The sequence below is a fragment of the Megascapheus bottae genome, chromosome 7 (assembly GCF_031878675.1).
Source record: "Megascapheus bottae isolate mThoBot1 chromosome 7, mThoBot2.hap1, whole genome shotgun sequence".
NCBI lineage: Eukaryota > Metazoa > Chordata > Mammalia > Rodentia > Geomyidae > Megascapheus > Megascapheus bottae.
The window spans coordinates 66,653,893-66,669,517 of NC_143515.1; the positions used below are offsets into that span (position 1 = coordinate 66,653,893).

Sequence of the window (15,625 nt, forward strand, 5' to 3'; positions counted from 1 at the left end):
ATGGACATCTGGCATGGCATTTGCATGTGACACACATGCATTGCAGCATGGGAACTTTATTATTATTATAAAAGGTACATATATTTTGGATTATAAAATTAAACTTGGCATATTCTGGTTCTTTTCAGTAAAACAAATAGCAAAGATAGTTATCAAAAACTCTTTCAAATAACCTCTTTAGGCCAGAAAATTTAGGTAATTCAGTCTGGCTAAACACTGTACAAATTCCACCTCCAACTGAAACTGAAGTCCATTTCCAGAATCATCTATCTCTAGTGACAGCTGCAGCCATAACAAGTAAAGACACTAAAAGCACCATGGGCCCCACAAAGTAGATACCCAAAGGGCTTCAAAGATTTTTTTGGTTGGTCATAGAGCCTGAACTCTGGGCCTAAGCGTTGTCTCTGAGCTCCACAACTCAAGGCTACCGCCCTACCCCTAGAGCCATACACCCACTTCTGGTTTTCTAGTGGTTAACTGGAGAAAAGTCTCATGGTCTTTAGTGCCCGGGCTGGCTTTGACCCGAGATCCTTAGATGTCAGCCTCCTGAGCAGCTAGGATTATAGGCATGAGCCACCGAACCTGCTCAAAGTTTTTGTTTGTTTTTTGTTTTTGCCAGTCTTGGAGCTAGACCTCAGGGCTTGGTCGCTGTTTTTGTGAGCTTCTTTTGCTCAAGGCTGATAGTGCTCTACCACTTGAATCATAGTGCCATTTTTGGCTTCTTCTGAGTAGTTTATTGGAAATAAGTTTCATGAAATTTCCTGCTTAGGCTGGCTTTGAACCATGATCCGCAGATTTCAGCCTCCTGATTAGCTAGCATTACAGGCATGAGATATCAGCACCCAGCTGGTGAAAACAGTTTTAAGAGCAAATAAGTATCCATGTGAAGAAAACTACAGAAAGACTATGTATGATCTTCTAATTAATAACACTCTGACAAGAACACTAAACTTATCATAGGATAAGCTTTATTTAAATATCTACATAAAAACAACTTGATATCAAAGTGGGAGTAAATTTTTTCCAAGTTTTACAATGCTTATTCAATGTTAGAACTTGGACTTTTCCTTTAGTCCGTCTCTACATACAGTGGTAGACATTAAAACAATTGGTCTGTTTTCCCTGCTTATTTTCACTGTCTCCCTTTCTCTGGTCTTTCAGTAGGCATGTCCCAGTTCTCTAGAAACTTCTCACATTGTTTTCATTTCCAACAGAGGGCAAGGTGTCCATGCATTTATCACTATTCCATCATGGGAAATCTTCAACCCTCAATTCTCTTGTTCAAATTGTGACTGCGTAAAGTTAAACTGTAGATGTTAACATATAAACCACTTATACTTTCCTTATGCTGTAACAGTAACATTGCTTTAATTTTTTCATTAAAGAATTACTTTGATTATTTCTCTATAAAGCTATAAAAATACCTTTAAAAACACCTATGAAAACACTGAATAACCACTGTATAATCCTAAACTGATCTATCTTGCATGACTTATAATTAAGAATAAGAGTACATCCCTAGTTAAAATTTCTGCATGATTTCAGTAGGAAGTTACAAGAAGGAGCTGGAAAGACTTAAAAGAAAAAGATTTTCAATTTCAACTCCAGTTAAGTTTTGAAAAGCTATACACTTGCTGATAGGCACTACTGATGAGAAGAATCTGGAAGATTCATACATAAGATTTGTATGCAAGGCATGCCAGTTGCTTCCCCGCAACAGATTAAAGTATTTTTTCCTCTTGTTTTTTCCCCTTATATTTTAAATAAAAGTAGAAATATACATATGATTTTTAAAATGCATAGTACAGAGAGATTTAAAGGAACAATATGCTTCTCCCATAATAGATGTCTTTAAAGTCCTTCAACAGTCCTCTGGGTAGTCACAAATTAAATATTGGCTTTGGAGTCTTCTATCTGCAAATACTTTTCAAGCTGTTGAACTGTCTTGACTTGTCTTCTCTAATACCTCTGTTACAGGAGAAAATTCTTCAGTCTTCCTCTTCAATAAAGAAAGTTTAAGAAGCAACATGCACACAGTGAGACAGCGGAGTCCTTGCAGCACCTCCGATACCACTGGATCTAGTCAGGGTTCCACAACATCCCAGGGGATCATCCCTGGAATTCAGGAATCATGTTTACTAGCAAAGCATTTCCAAAACCAAGAAAATCTTCTCTCCATCCAAATGAGGGGATTGGATCCTTGGAAAATGGTGAGACTTGTCTCTGTCAGACATTTGGCATTTGGGAACATGATAACAGAAAGTCTTTATTCAAAATTGTACAGGAAAAAAAAAAAAAAAGCACCAGCCATAGACTTCTCCAGCAGTCAGCTGAAGGTGAAACCTTTACATGGCAGTAAAGGGCAGCTACAGATGGAGCAATCCTGTCCCCAGAGGCTGGTGCGAGAGACTTACAGAGACACTGCAGGAGACGTTCCCGTGCTCAGCCCAGTCCTTCCTGAATGCCCCGGATCCTCCTGGCCAGCTGCACATCCTTGGGGAAGAGAGTGACTCGGCCAGCGTGTAAAGAGAGGAGATAGGCGTCCTCAAAAAGGTGAACCAGAAATGCTTCGGCCGCCTGGGACACAAGGACAGAAACACTGACACACAAGAAGAACCAACACTGTTTTTCCTTGGAGACATGCTCACTTGAATCTGAGGGCTCAAAGGACTAAAGGGAAGTGTTAAGGAACCAGGTTGAACTCTGCCACCTCACGGAAGCCCTGTGAACACTCACCTGGCTCTTTTCAGGAGCCCAGATGCAGCCTGTGACACACATTCCTCAGGCAGCTCAGGAAAACTAGAATGCTCTCCCACCCACTCAGCCTCCACCCTCATGAACCTTACCTCTTGAAGGGCCAACAGTGCTTGGGCTTGCCAACTGAAGTCGATACCACGAGTGAATTTAGTGCATATTTCTCTTGCCTAGTGGAGGAATGGGGTTGGGGTGGGGATGAGTAGAGAATGACATGCAAGGGAGATGGACTTTCTCCAAGGTTCTCCAGAAATCTTCCTGTCATCATTCCATCCAGGCCCTTCATCTTAGGGCCTGGCAGGGCTCCGGTGTCACCTCCTGTGAGTTTTGGGACTGGTGGTGGGGAGCACCAATGATGAGGAGAAAAATTCCAGGGCAGGAAACGGGATCAAAGGGTAGTGTCATGAGGGGGTTCTAGTGATGCAATCACAGGGCACCGTCTCAAAGGAAATGGGGAGAAATCAGTTCCATAAGGAATTGCAAGGTGCTCCTGGAGAGCTGATTTCAGAAGAGGAGGAGCTCCTTCCAGGTTAGAGATGCCCATCAGCCATCTGGGTCAGAGTTGGCAGGGAAAGGAGGGAAGCATGGGGTGACAGAAAATTCTCTGGGGCTTACCACGCGGGCAAAAGGCAGCTTCCTTAACAAGAGGTGTGTGCTCTTCTGCAACCTCTGGATCTCTTTAAGCCAGATAAATCTCCGCCGGGAGGAAGTGCCTACGCAAGAGAGTTGGCTCATGAAGGAAATGTGTAGTGCAAAACTGGTGGTGCCCTTGTAGCTTGGGTCAGGCACAGACAGCAAGACAGACACTCAAGTCACTAGACTTGACTTGCAATGGTGTTTCCACTCACGGCTGGCACCTCCTCCCAGTTCTGGATTTTTTTCTGGTTTACTGGAGTTAAGTCTTGAAGATTTGTCTGCTTGAGCTGGCTTGATACTGGGATCCTCAGATCTCAGCTTCCTAAGTGCTTAGGATTACAAGCATGAAATACTGGCCCAGCAAGAGCAGGGACTTTTGTCTACGTTATTCATTGCTATTTGTAGGAACTAGAAAATAGCAGATAGGTTCTAGGTAAATAAATATGTGTTCACTGAATGGATGAGCCTTGAGATTTGAATGCTAACTCTTCAATGAATTCTTTCCTACACATTTCCCTACTGACAGGTTAGACCCCTCCCACAATATCTTTCTCATCTATACTGTCTATACTGTAAACTTATTATTTAGCACAATTTCCTTGTCTTGATTATCCTAGAGTGTGGAGAATTAAAGGCAGTTTGTTAAAGTTCACCAGAGGCTGAGGTGGGGAACCGCAAATGTTAATAACTCAGTGCTAGTGCTAGGGCAATGAGGTTACAGATTTTGTTTCAAATTCTAGTTTCAACAGCAACAAAAGGAAAAACAAATCCTTTAAAAAATAATCTCTAAAAGTAGAAAGCAAGGCCAAGTGCCAGACAGAGGCCGAGGCCTATAATCTTTGCTACTTAGGGGCTAAGATCTGAGGACTGAGGATCCTTGCTAGTCTGGGCAGAAAAATCTGATTTTTTTTTTTGCCAGTGCTGGGGCTTGACCTCAGGGCCTGAGCATCATCCTTGGGCTTTCCTCAAGGCTAGCACTCTACCATTTGAGCCACAACACCACTTTTGACTTTTCTATGTATGTGGTACCAAGGAATCAAACCCAGGTCTTCGTGCATGCTAGACAAGTACTCTACCACTAGGCCAAACTCCTAGACCCCTGATTTTTTTTTTAACTTTGTAGGTCATGGAACTTGAACTCAGGGTCTGGGCACTATCCCTGAGTTCTTCTGCTCAAGGCTAGCACACTATCACTTTGAGCCATAGCACCATTTCCCATTTTTTTGGTGGTTAACTGGAGGTAAATCTCATGGAAATCCTGTCTTGGCTGGCTTTGAACTGTGATCCTCAGATCTCAGCTTCCTGAGTAGCTAGGATTATAGGAGTAAACCACCAGTGCCCAGCCTGAGAGACTCATCTCTAATTTACTTGCAAAAAGCTGTCACTAGCCTTGAGAAGGAAACAAAACAAAACAGAACCCAAAAACAAAAAAAACCTCTTAAGCTGAACACAAGGATCAAAAAAGGAAAAAAATACCATACAAAGACAGCACTTGAGGGATAAAATGAGCTACAGCAAGGCTATTCAAGAGCCAGCCAAAAGAACAGAATCCTCACCAAGCAGCAGAAGACTCACCAAGAGCTATAGGGAAAGGGAGACAACCCAGAAATGGCTGGGGCCAGGTAGCTGGCAGTGCAGACTTTAGCCTAGATGATGTGAGGGAGCAGGACAGAAGACACAGGGTAGTGCCCAAGGGACTGGTGGCATTTACAGGAGGAGTGAGTATTGACTCCTGGGAGATAAGTTATGGGCTGCAGCAATCTCCCTTCCCACAACTGGTTGCCAACCCCAGTCTCTGGAGGCTACTCTTAATAAGCAGTCACAGAACCTGTAAAGATGAATACAACTAATGGTCAAAAACAAGACCAATACCATGAAAGAAAGGAACACAACTCAAGAATCAAAATAACCTGGACCAGAGGAGCCTGGACCAGAGGGATATGGACTGAAACGTATAGTATCCTTAGAAAGGCAAGAGATTTAAAAAGAAAAAACAAACAAAAAAACAAAACATGGGCTTTATCAAGGCTAGAGCTCTACCACTTGAGCCACAGCACCATTTCCAGTTTTTTTCTATATATGTGGTACTGAGGAATCGAACCCAGGTTTTTGTGCATGCCAGGCAAGTACTCTTACCATTAGGCCAAACTCCAGGCCCAGAAAAAGCAGTTTTGAAAAGTAACCAATCAGCGATATCATGAAGAAATTGAGATTAAACAGAGTTTAAGAGTTGGGACTTCCTTTTAACTAGATGAGGAAAAGAGATACCTGTTAAAGATCACATCCAGGTGTGGTGGGTTCATGTCTGTAATCCCTGTACTCGGGAGCGGTGGCAAGAATAGCCTGAATTTGAGGTCAGCCTGCCTACGGGTAGGGGTGGGAAGGCTAGAGATGTGGCTCAAGTGGTAGAATGTCAGTCTTGAGCAAAAAAGCTAACGAAGAATACTTTGGCCCTGAGTTCAAGCCCCAGATCTAGCACGCGAGCACACGCGCGCACACACACACATGCACACACACAATTCATTGCAGCTGCAGTGGCTGGTTTGGAGGCTCCAACTGTGTGGTGTGTGTGTGTGTGTGTAAAAGAGACAGAAGGTTTGTGAGGAGAGAGATGCTGATAGCATATTAAGTATGCAATTTGTAGACAGGATTGTCTGAATTTGCATTTGGTCGGATATTGCATTAAGAACAAAGAACCTCTTGGTTCTTGCTCCAAAGTGGTGTGCATGGTTGTAACATTTACTGAAATGCAGAGAAGTGGAGATGAGATCCCTTGGAAGAGGGCTGAAGGGAAGGACACCGAGGAAGTCCAACATCATGGAGCAGGAGAGAGATGACACAGCAGTCCAAACCATCAAGCAGGAATTGCCAGGATGCATGGTACCAGGAAAACCAAGAGAAAACTGTTTTACGGAGAAGGTGGCTCATGGTGTCACGTGCTTCTTGGAGGTAGACTGGATGTGGTGGCACTTGCCTGTGAAGGCAGCTAGTCAGCAGGCTAAGGAAGGAGGACAGAGAGTTTGAAGCAAACCTGATGATCGACCTTATCTTCAAATAAACAGAGCCTGTTCACTTAAAATAGGAGTTAGATGATGGCTGGAAGGGGTGACACTGATCAAGAAGTACTGCATTCATAACCTGACTTAAATAGAGGGAGCCAGGAGTGTGGCCTAGTAGTAGAGTGCTCACCTAGCACGCACGAAGCCCTGGTTTCGATTCCTCAGTACGACAAACATAGAAGAAGCCAGAGGTGGATCTGTGGCTCAAGAGTAGAGCGCTAGCCTTGAGAAAGCACTGGGACAGTGCCCAGGCCCTGAGTTCAAGCCCCAGGACTGGCAAAAAAAAAGAGGGGGAGGGGAGGAGAGGGGAGGGGAGGGGAGGGGAGAGGAGGGGAGGGGAGGGGAGGGGAGAGGAGAGGGACGGGACGGGACAGACAGAGACAGAGAGACAGAGATAAATAACAAGCCATGTGCCGTTCAGGCACCTGCCACGTCCAGTCCCCACCCAGAGATTGTTTCTGTACCTCGAGCTCCTGCCTCTTCGCCGAAGGAAGGCAGGATAGCCACCACAGACACCCACGGAAGAAAAGGTGCCTAAGAAATCACCATAAAAGGCACACACGCAGACGCCCTCACGCTGCGGGGCCACAACTTGTCCTAGGACTTGGACCTGGCCAGGCTGGGCCTCCGTTTCCCACTGCTGCACACTGGGCCCAACCCAAAGTGGCGAGAATGCCGCAGGCTCGACGCACCCCGCGCGCCGCCCAGCCCTTCCCGCGGCGGCGTCCGGCCCGCGGCCCGCGCGCTCCCGGCCACGCCCAGGTTACCTCGGGAGGAGCGCCGGGCCGTGCTGGGGGTCCGCGTCGGGCTCGCGGTGCGCCTCCTCGGGGTCTCGGGCTTGCGGCGCGGGCCCATGGCGGGCCACGGGGGTCCCGGCGTCCGACCCTAGGGACCAGCGGCCGGAGGGCGGGGAGAGCAGCCTCGTGAGCCGGAGCAACTCCGGCTAGAGCTTTCAAACCGCCCGCGCTGCCGCCAGCGTCTTTTAAAACCCCAACGCAGAGACTTTCTAGTGGCTGACTCTGGATGCCAGAGCGTGGAGCGATCGCGGGAAGGACCAATGACATAACAGACGGAGACAGACGGTGGCGGTGATAGGGCGAGAGTCAGGAGAGGGCGTAGCTACCGCAGAATCAGCCAATGAGCATCTGGAGACGGAAAGGAAACCACCCCGTAGCTTGTGGATGGGAGCTGCGGGAGCTCCTGGGAGGCGGAGCTCCTGGGCGGGGTGTGTGTCTCACTCACGAAGATCGCCAGCCGAGCAAGCTTCAGGCCCAGAGTTCAAGCCTCAGTACCGGAAGAACAGGAGGACAATAAGGAAAGCTAAGCTACGAAGATGTGGATGTTGCATTTGTGGAACGCTTTTGCGTATACAAATCACGTCCCTCATTTCATGTTGCCCTACTGATGCAGAAAGGGCTTTAAAGATAAGGAGACAAACCCACAGAGAATGTGACAACCCATATAGAGTCGGAGTGTGCATGTCTGTGTGTTTACATCCTCGAGGACAACCCATGCATGTGATTCTAGAAGCCGTTTAAGTGTTTACAGAGGATGAGGGGGCAGGCATGCCAGGATGGAGAGCCCTAAAGAGATGACCCAGGGAGGGTAGGCTTTAACACAACATGTACATTATGTTGTCAAGTTATAGCTTAAGAAATTGTTCCAAGAAAACGATCTTTTCCTTTTCTCTAGGGAATAATATGGATTCTGGCCATGTCTGAGGACTGACCTGAGCATTTTTTAAATGTTCTACTTGAACATGTACCATAATCAGGAAAATCCTTAGTTACCAAATCAGTGATTTCAAGGAACTGATTGTGCAATGCTCAGGGGAATGAAATATATAGTACAGCTGCTACCAAGAACAACAGTAAAAAGAATATTATGATTTGGATCTGAAATGTTTTCCCAAAAGCTCTAATGTTCAGAGGTGGGGACTTCAGGAGGTAATTTTGGTTCATCAGGTCTCTGACCTGGTGTTTATCCATGGAGGAATTCACACCTTGAAGGTTTTTTTTTTTGGGGGGGGGGGACTGGGCTTTGTTAGAAAAGTTAATACTCTCTGCTTCTTGGTCCTCAGAAGGTGAGTAGCTTTCCCTACACCTCCCAGCCACGATGTTCTGCTCACCACAGGCCAGAAACAAGAGCCCAAGAGCTCTTGTTGGCAAAACCCAAAAAATCTTCCTCAACTTTATTATGGGGCCAGGGTACCTGGAGAGCATCTTGGCCTGGCAAGTGGAATGGAGGTGGCAAAAATGCATAGTTTCTTTTTCTTTTTTCTTTTTTTTGCCAGTCTGGGGGACTGAACCCAGGGCCTGAGCACTGGCCTTGGGCTTTCCTGAAGGTTAGTGCTCTACCATTTTAGCCACAGCACCAGTTCTAGCTTTTCTATACATGTGTGGTACTGAGGAATTGAACCCAGGTCATCATAATGCTAGGCAAGCACTCTACCACCAGGCCAAACTCCCAGCCCCCAAAATGCATAGTTTCAAAAGAAATTGCAACAAGAAACTAAACATCCTGCCTCCACTTTCCCTAGTTCCTCAAGTTCATTACCTGGGGAGAGGGAATTCACAGAATGGGCCTGATTGAGAATTAACAAGTAAAAAACATTGAAAGAAGGTCTATGGCCTAATGGTAGAGTACTTGCCTAGTGTACAAGAAGCCCTGGATTCAATTCCTTAGTACCACACACACAGAAAAGGCCAGAAGTGGTGCTATGGCTCAAGCAAGAAGAGCAAAAGAAACCCCTATCAATTCATGCTACTTTAGACAGCCCTTTGTTAAAAAAAAAAAAAAAAAAAAAAAAGTAGAGAACAGAAGCTGAAGTTCACAAGGAACTAATACTATGAAGTACGGGTAGATGGAGGCAGAGAAGGGAATAGTGTTTACTGACATGTATATTTTTACATATTTTTTTCAGTGTGGTACATATTAAGACAATGTAACACTGAGCCAAATATTCTGTCCATTTATTGACTGATTGATTAATTGATTGTATTAGGCCTGAACGCAGGGCCTGGAGCTTCCTTAGCTTGTATGCTTGGCTGGTGCTCTACCACCTGAGCAAGTGGTAGATGATGATTATTTTGATTATTATTTTGGAGGTGAAGTCTAGTAGACTTTTTGTCTGGGAAGACTTTGAACTGTGATCCTCCAGATATCAGCTTTGTGAGTGACTAGGATTAGAGGTGTATGCCACTGGTGCCAGGCTGAATTTTGATTTTTGATCCAGTTGAATTGAAAACCTGTTTTAAAAATAAAACACAAAAAATAGGATGAAGAAGTTAGTGCTTGCCTAGTATGCATGAAGTCTTGGGTTGGATACCTTGGTACCCCATATACAGAAAAAGCTGGAAATGGTGTAGTGGCTCAGTGGTAGAGCACTAACCTTGAGAAAGCTCAAGGACAGTGCCTAGGCCCTGAGTTCAAGCACCAGAACTGGCAAAAATTTATAGATCCTAGGGCAATGGGTAGTCCAATATAGGAGAAAGAGAAGGGAGAAAATTAGTTGCTCATGCCATCATGTCTGAAACAGAGACCTCCTCAGCAAAGCCCTGCTGGAATTACTCTCAGGTATTCTTGCAAAGCAAAATTAGATTTTAGAAGAAATAAATCTACAATTCTATATCCTTAACTTCTTTTTTTTTTTTTTTTTTTTGCCAGTCCTCGGCTTGAGCTCAGGCCTTGAGCACTGTCCTTGGACTTTCTCAAGGCTAGAGCTCTACCACTTGAGCCTCAGCACCACTTCTGGCTTTTTTCTATGTATGTGGTACCGAGGAATCGAACCCGGGTCTTCATGCATGCTAGGCAAGCACTTTAACCACTAGGTCAAACTCCCGGCCCTTAACTTCTTTTTTTTGACTGTCATGGGGCTTGAACTCTGGTCCTAGGCACTATCGCTAAGCTCTTCAGCTCAAGGCTATCGCTCTACCACTTGAACCACCATGTCACTTCTGGTTTTCTAGTGGCTGACTGGAGATAAGAATCTCATGGACTCTCCTGCCTGGGCTGACTTTGAACCCTGATCCTCAGATCTCAACCTCCTGAGTAGCTATGATTATAGGTGTGAGCCACCAGCACCCACTTTTTTTTTTTTTTTTGCCAGTTCTGGGCTTTGAGCTCAGGGCCTGAGCACTGTCCTTAGACTTCCTCAAGGCCAGAGCTCTACCACGTGAGCCTCAGCACCACTTCTGACTTTTTTTTTCCTATGTATATGGTACCTAGGAATTGAACCTGGGTCTTTGTGCATGCTAGGCAAGCACTCTACAACTAGGCCAAACTTCCGGCCCCACCGGGCCCTTTTTTTTGGGGGGGGGGAGGGAGACTTGTCCTGAGGCTTGAACTGAACTCAAGGCCAGCACATCCCTGAGCTTTTTGGCTCAAAGTGAGTACTCTACCACTTGAGCCAGAGCTTCATTTCTGGCTTTTTATTTTTTTTTTTTAAGTAATTTATTGGAGATAACAGTCTCACAAACTTTCCTTCCCCAGGCTACCTTTGAACCTTGATCCTCAGATCTCAGCCTTCTGAATAGCTGGGATGACAGGTATGAGCTAGCAGTGCCTAGCTTATCCCTGATCTTTATAAGATTCTTTAGCATATCAGTGTTTAAGACCATACCTGCAGTGATGAAAATAAAAATCAGAAAAGAAATTGAAACATAAAATGGAAGTGGATCTTTGTAGCCCATCCTGCTGCCTTGATTGAGTGCAATTTGTCCTTTCTGACCCAAGAGAATCTAAATGGTTCCTAGAAAGTCTCAGCTTCTCCTGGTTCTCCAGCCATCTTTGTACAATGGTTCACAACTTCTGCTTCTGCTTGGCAAATGAACAAGTCAGAGAAATGAGAGATGACAATGGTCAGGATGATTAGTTCTGATGGTTTCTGGGCCTGGAGACAAGAGCAGAGCTCCCAGAAACTCACCTGACCACGGAGTTTTGGATCAGGGAGGTTTCATGGTAACCTTGGATCTATGCAAGCTGTAAAATGAAGTCTTCTATTTCCTGCTAGTGGTTCGAAAGTGTGTCTCTTCATGAGCCATCTATAGGGGAGTGGATGGCTTTCTGTTGTCTTGCTTCTCCCTTGTGACTTATCTCTGGTACTGGCACTATGTCTGTGGCCTCTTGGCTATGTACACACAACCCTTATGGAGACCTAGAAGGAAGAGAAGACAATAATTCCAGGTGTCAGAATCAGAAGAAGCCTCATAAGAACAAGAAAAATAAGTTCTTTCAATGACTGCTCACACTGCCACCCTCTGGGCAAAGAAAGCATTGCCCCCCTCCCTTAATTCTCATTCTGATCTTCATTGCTTTTGTCATCTGTCTTTTAACCAATATCCCATCTCAGTTTCCTTTCTTCTGTTCAGCCTCCCACAATCCAATCTATTTTCCTCCAATGATTATAGAGGTCTTTTATGAATCTTTACTCTTCCTTTTTATTTATGTTCTTGGAAATGACCTTATGGCTTAACCTGAGCTCCTTTTTTTGGGGGGGGAGCGGAGGGGGGGAGGTCATGAGGCTTGAACTCTGGGCCTGGGCACTGTCTCTGAGCTCTTCTGTTCAAGGCTAGTGCTCTACCACTTTGAACCATAGCACCAGTTATGTTGTTTTGGTAATTAACTGAAGAGTCTCATGGACTTTCCTCCCACGGCTGGCTTTGAACCTTGATCCTTAGATCTCAGCTTCCTAAATAGGATTACAGGCATGAGCTACCAGGCTTAGTCTTGAGCCCCTCCCTTTTTTTGCTTTATTCCTTGTTCATTCTTGTCTGATGTTTTTCATTTCTCCTCTGAAAACTTCAGAAGGGAAGCCATGTCTCCTCTGAAACCTGAGTGATAGAAAATTTGAGGGGGGTTACTTAGGTGTGTGTTTTAGATTCATCACTGACAAGTCTTGATGGCTTGGGGATCCTTACTCTCCTTTTCTGCATCAATGGGGGATGGAAATGATAACCAATAAGTAGAGAGGCTGGGGTGTGGTGAATGGTGTGGTGTGTGTTGGTAAACCAGCAGCAGAAAGACATAAGACAGGATATATGCATATCAGTTTACAGGGTGGAGCAGACACGAGCTGAACTGGAGTCGTGGGGCGGGGGTAGTGGTAGTGATGACGCCTTCCTACTGAGAGGCTGACAGCAAGAAAGCAAGGAGCAGAGGAAGAATGCCATCAGCAGAAATTCTCCCCTTCACCTTGAGGATGACAATGCACCCACCATAGCAGGGAAAGCAAGATGTAGGCTGTCAGCCCCGCATGGGTGACAATTCCAGGTTGGTCTAATAATGCCTGGTACTAACATCCAGCTGCTCCAGCCTCTGGACTCAGGCCCACTCAACTGACTTTTCACTTGATCATCTGTCCTCTTTTTTTGTTTGATCTTTTTTTAGTTTGTCTATTTGCAGTGCTAGAGACCAAACTAAGAGCCTTGCTGTTGCTAGCTTACTGTACCATCCAGCTATAATCCTCCTTAAAGTGATACTTAGTGACTAACCAAAATTTTTGCCCTTAATGAAAGGGAGGATATTGATGGCTAATTTAAAAGGCTATCTATGAAAATACATGTATTCAACTGGTTGAAAGCACACTGAATACCTGTTATGAAAAGAACCAGAGGCGCATGGAGGCCCAGGGTGTGGCTCCTGTTCTCTTCAGTTGGGGAAACATGTCATATACATGCATGTACGTATATAATATATACACATGTATCCTGTACTGTAGGATAGAGTACAGAGCCAATCAGAGTTAACATACCCTTCTCTGGGCACTTCAGACAGAATTAACTCATCCAATCCTCTCAACAACGCTGAGTTAACATGTATTTGTATGACTGCTTTGCAAATAAGGAAACCAAAGCTCCAAGTAGTTAATCACATAGTAAGAAGGTGAGTGTTAGGACACGAACCCAGGCACTGGGCTGTAGTCTATGCATCGTGCTGGAATGGAGTATGCAAGGATGGAAAACAGGAAATCTGTCTGTGCCTATACCTGACTGTGTGATTGTGGGGAAATCCCTTCTACTCTCTGGTCTTAGGGTCTTCATCTAAATGAGTGGGGGAGTAAGGAATTTTTATGCATTTAGATGCTATCCCACTTGTCCTAGTGTGCCCCTGCCATTACAAAAGAAAGGAAGCAAGGAAATCCAGGACTGGCAATTTTTTCATTCCTTCTTTAAAAATTAAAAGTACAAACAATATTTTTATGCAAGGCAACTGTCACATTGTCTCCACCATCCTCAACAAATGAGCATCACTTCCTTCTAGTTCGTATTTTGAGACAGATTCTCAATATGTAGTGCAGGCTGGCTTCAAACTCATCTCTTGCCTCAGTCTCCTAACTGCTGAGATTGCAGGCATACACCAATTCTTCCATTGACACCCTGTAATAACCTGCTGGGATCAAATGCAAAGTGAGGCCTCCCTCTTCAAAGGGCTCCTTCCCACATAGTCTGCTTTAAAGAAAGTATTGGGGGGAGAGAGGAGGAGTTTGGCCTTGTGGTAGAGTGCTTGCCTAGCATGCACGAAGACCTGGGTTCAATTCCTTGGTACCATCTACATAGAAAAAAGCCAGAAGTAGTGCAGAGGCTCAGGTGGTAGAGCTCTAGCCTTGAGAAAGTCTAAGGACAAGGGTATCAATGTATGTGAAATAATGCACCTTCTATCTGGTGAATATTAATATTAATTACAATAAAAAATATATGAAAAAAAAGGAAGTCCAAGGACAGTGCTCAGGTTCAGAGCTCAAGCCCAGGACTGGCAAAAAAAAAAAAAAAAGTATTAGGTGTTTTATGACTGAGATGCCACTCAACCAAACCAAACCAAGGAACAAAATTGGAATTAAGGCTGCCAGTGCCCTCCCATTCTGTCATCCTTATCAAAGCGAGGCCACAGCCATAGAGCCAGCTACAGAAACACATTCTGAAAATTCCAGAGGCCCAAAAGGCAGGTAGGTAGAGCCACAGGGCTGGAATGAGTCAAACCTGGGCTCCAGATTTGGAACACTGGCTCCAGGAGGAAGGCACTGAGCCTTCCCCGGGCCTTATTTTATCTGCACCCTCCACTAAAGATAAGATGGGAAAAAGAAAAAAAAATCACCTCACCCACTGCCTAGGATGCTAGAATCACTACTAAGTGGAAGAACAGCAGCAAAGCCATCACGCCAGGGCTCTATGAAATCAGAAGCCAGAGGTGTTCTAGGTCTCATCTGACAGCCATGAGGCTGCCTACATTGGGAGGCTCTTCCAGGTTCTCAGGTAGAGCTGATGGCAGGAGACCCCACCTGTAATTCTGTGCCTGTCTCCTCCCCTTTAAAAGTTCGGCTGCTTTCTAGGCTCAGGAGACTGAGACTGAGATCTGAGGATCCTGGTTCAAAGTCATTCCGGGCAGAAAAGTTGAGAAACTTTTTTTTTTTTGCCAGTCCTGGGGCTTGAACACAGGGCCTGAGCACTAGCCTTGGGCTTTCTCAAGGCCACAACTCTACCACTTGAGCCACAGCATCATTCCGGCCTTTTCTATGTATGTGGTACTGAGGAATGACTGAGGAATCGAACCTGGGTCTTTGTGCATGCTAGGCAAGCACTCTACCACTAGGTAAAACTCCTGGCCCCATGTTTAGAGACTCATCTCCAGCTAACCAACAAAAAGCTAGAAGTGGAGCTATGACTCAAGTGGGAAAGCACTAGCTTTGAGCAAAAAAAATCAGGGACAGCGTCCAGGCCCTGAGTTCAAGCCCCAGGACCTGAATAAAAAGTTCTGCCAGTCATTTTAATACTTGCCCATAATCCTAGCATTTGGAAGGCAGGGGTCTGAGTCTGAAGCCAGCTGGCTACCATATCTCAAAACAGAAAAGGGAAAGAGAGAAGAGAAAAGAGGAGGGGAGAGGATAGATTCATACAAGGATGATTCCAGGGTACCTGGAACTCTGCTTGCAGTCTTTTTGGCAGGGAGGCCTTGTGAATGAGGACGAGTATGAGTGCAGGCATGAGAAGGGAGGCTTACAGAGATGCTCTTCTTTTCTCATGCTGGTCACAATCAAGAGGTACACAGAATGCTGGGACTGGGAGGAGTCCAGGGCACAGTATAGGCTCCTATGTTCCAGAGCAGACAGTGGAGGAACATTGAGTTTGCAGTGGTGTTTGGGAGGAAACCCAGGTCTCCAGTAAGGTTTAAGGAATATCTTC

General features: G+C 45.3%; 1 protein-coding gene and 1 long non-coding RNA gene across 3 annotated transcripts; both read right to left on the reverse strand.

The window, feature by feature from the left end:
- Positions 1-971: 971 nt before the first annotated feature.
- Cenpa (centromere protein A) lies at positions 972-7,320 on the reverse strand. 2 transcript variants are annotated; one of them, XM_090337322.1, is made up of 4 exons: positions 7,196-7,320; positions 3,370-3,467; positions 2,847-2,924; positions 972-2,577 (listed from the first exon to the last, which is right to left on the reverse strand). In XM_090337322.1, exons 1-4 carry the CDS (start codon positions 7,302-7,304, stop codon positions 2,443-2,445), a joined length of 420 nt encoding a protein of 139 aa, XP_090193448.1. In that variant the 5' UTR covers positions 7,305-7,320; the 3' UTR covers positions 972-2,442. The 2 variants fall into 2 exon arrangements, with proteins under 2 accessions (XP_090193448.1, XP_090193447.1); XM_090337321.1 differs by lacking the exon at positions 7,196-7,320 and having other exon boundaries at positions 972-1,999; positions 2,415-2,577; positions 3,370-3,535.
- A 3,710-nt stretch (positions 7,321-11,030) lies between these two features.
- On the reverse strand, positions 11,031-15,620 carry LOC150060993 (uncharacterized). The gene is made up of 3 exons (XR_016536285.1): positions 15,444-15,620; positions 11,374-11,604; positions 11,031-11,264 (listed from the first exon to the last, which is right to left on the reverse strand). It is a non-coding gene; the product is annotated as an uncharacterized LOC150060993 (long non-coding RNA).
- Positions 15,621-15,625: the final 5 nt, after the last annotated feature.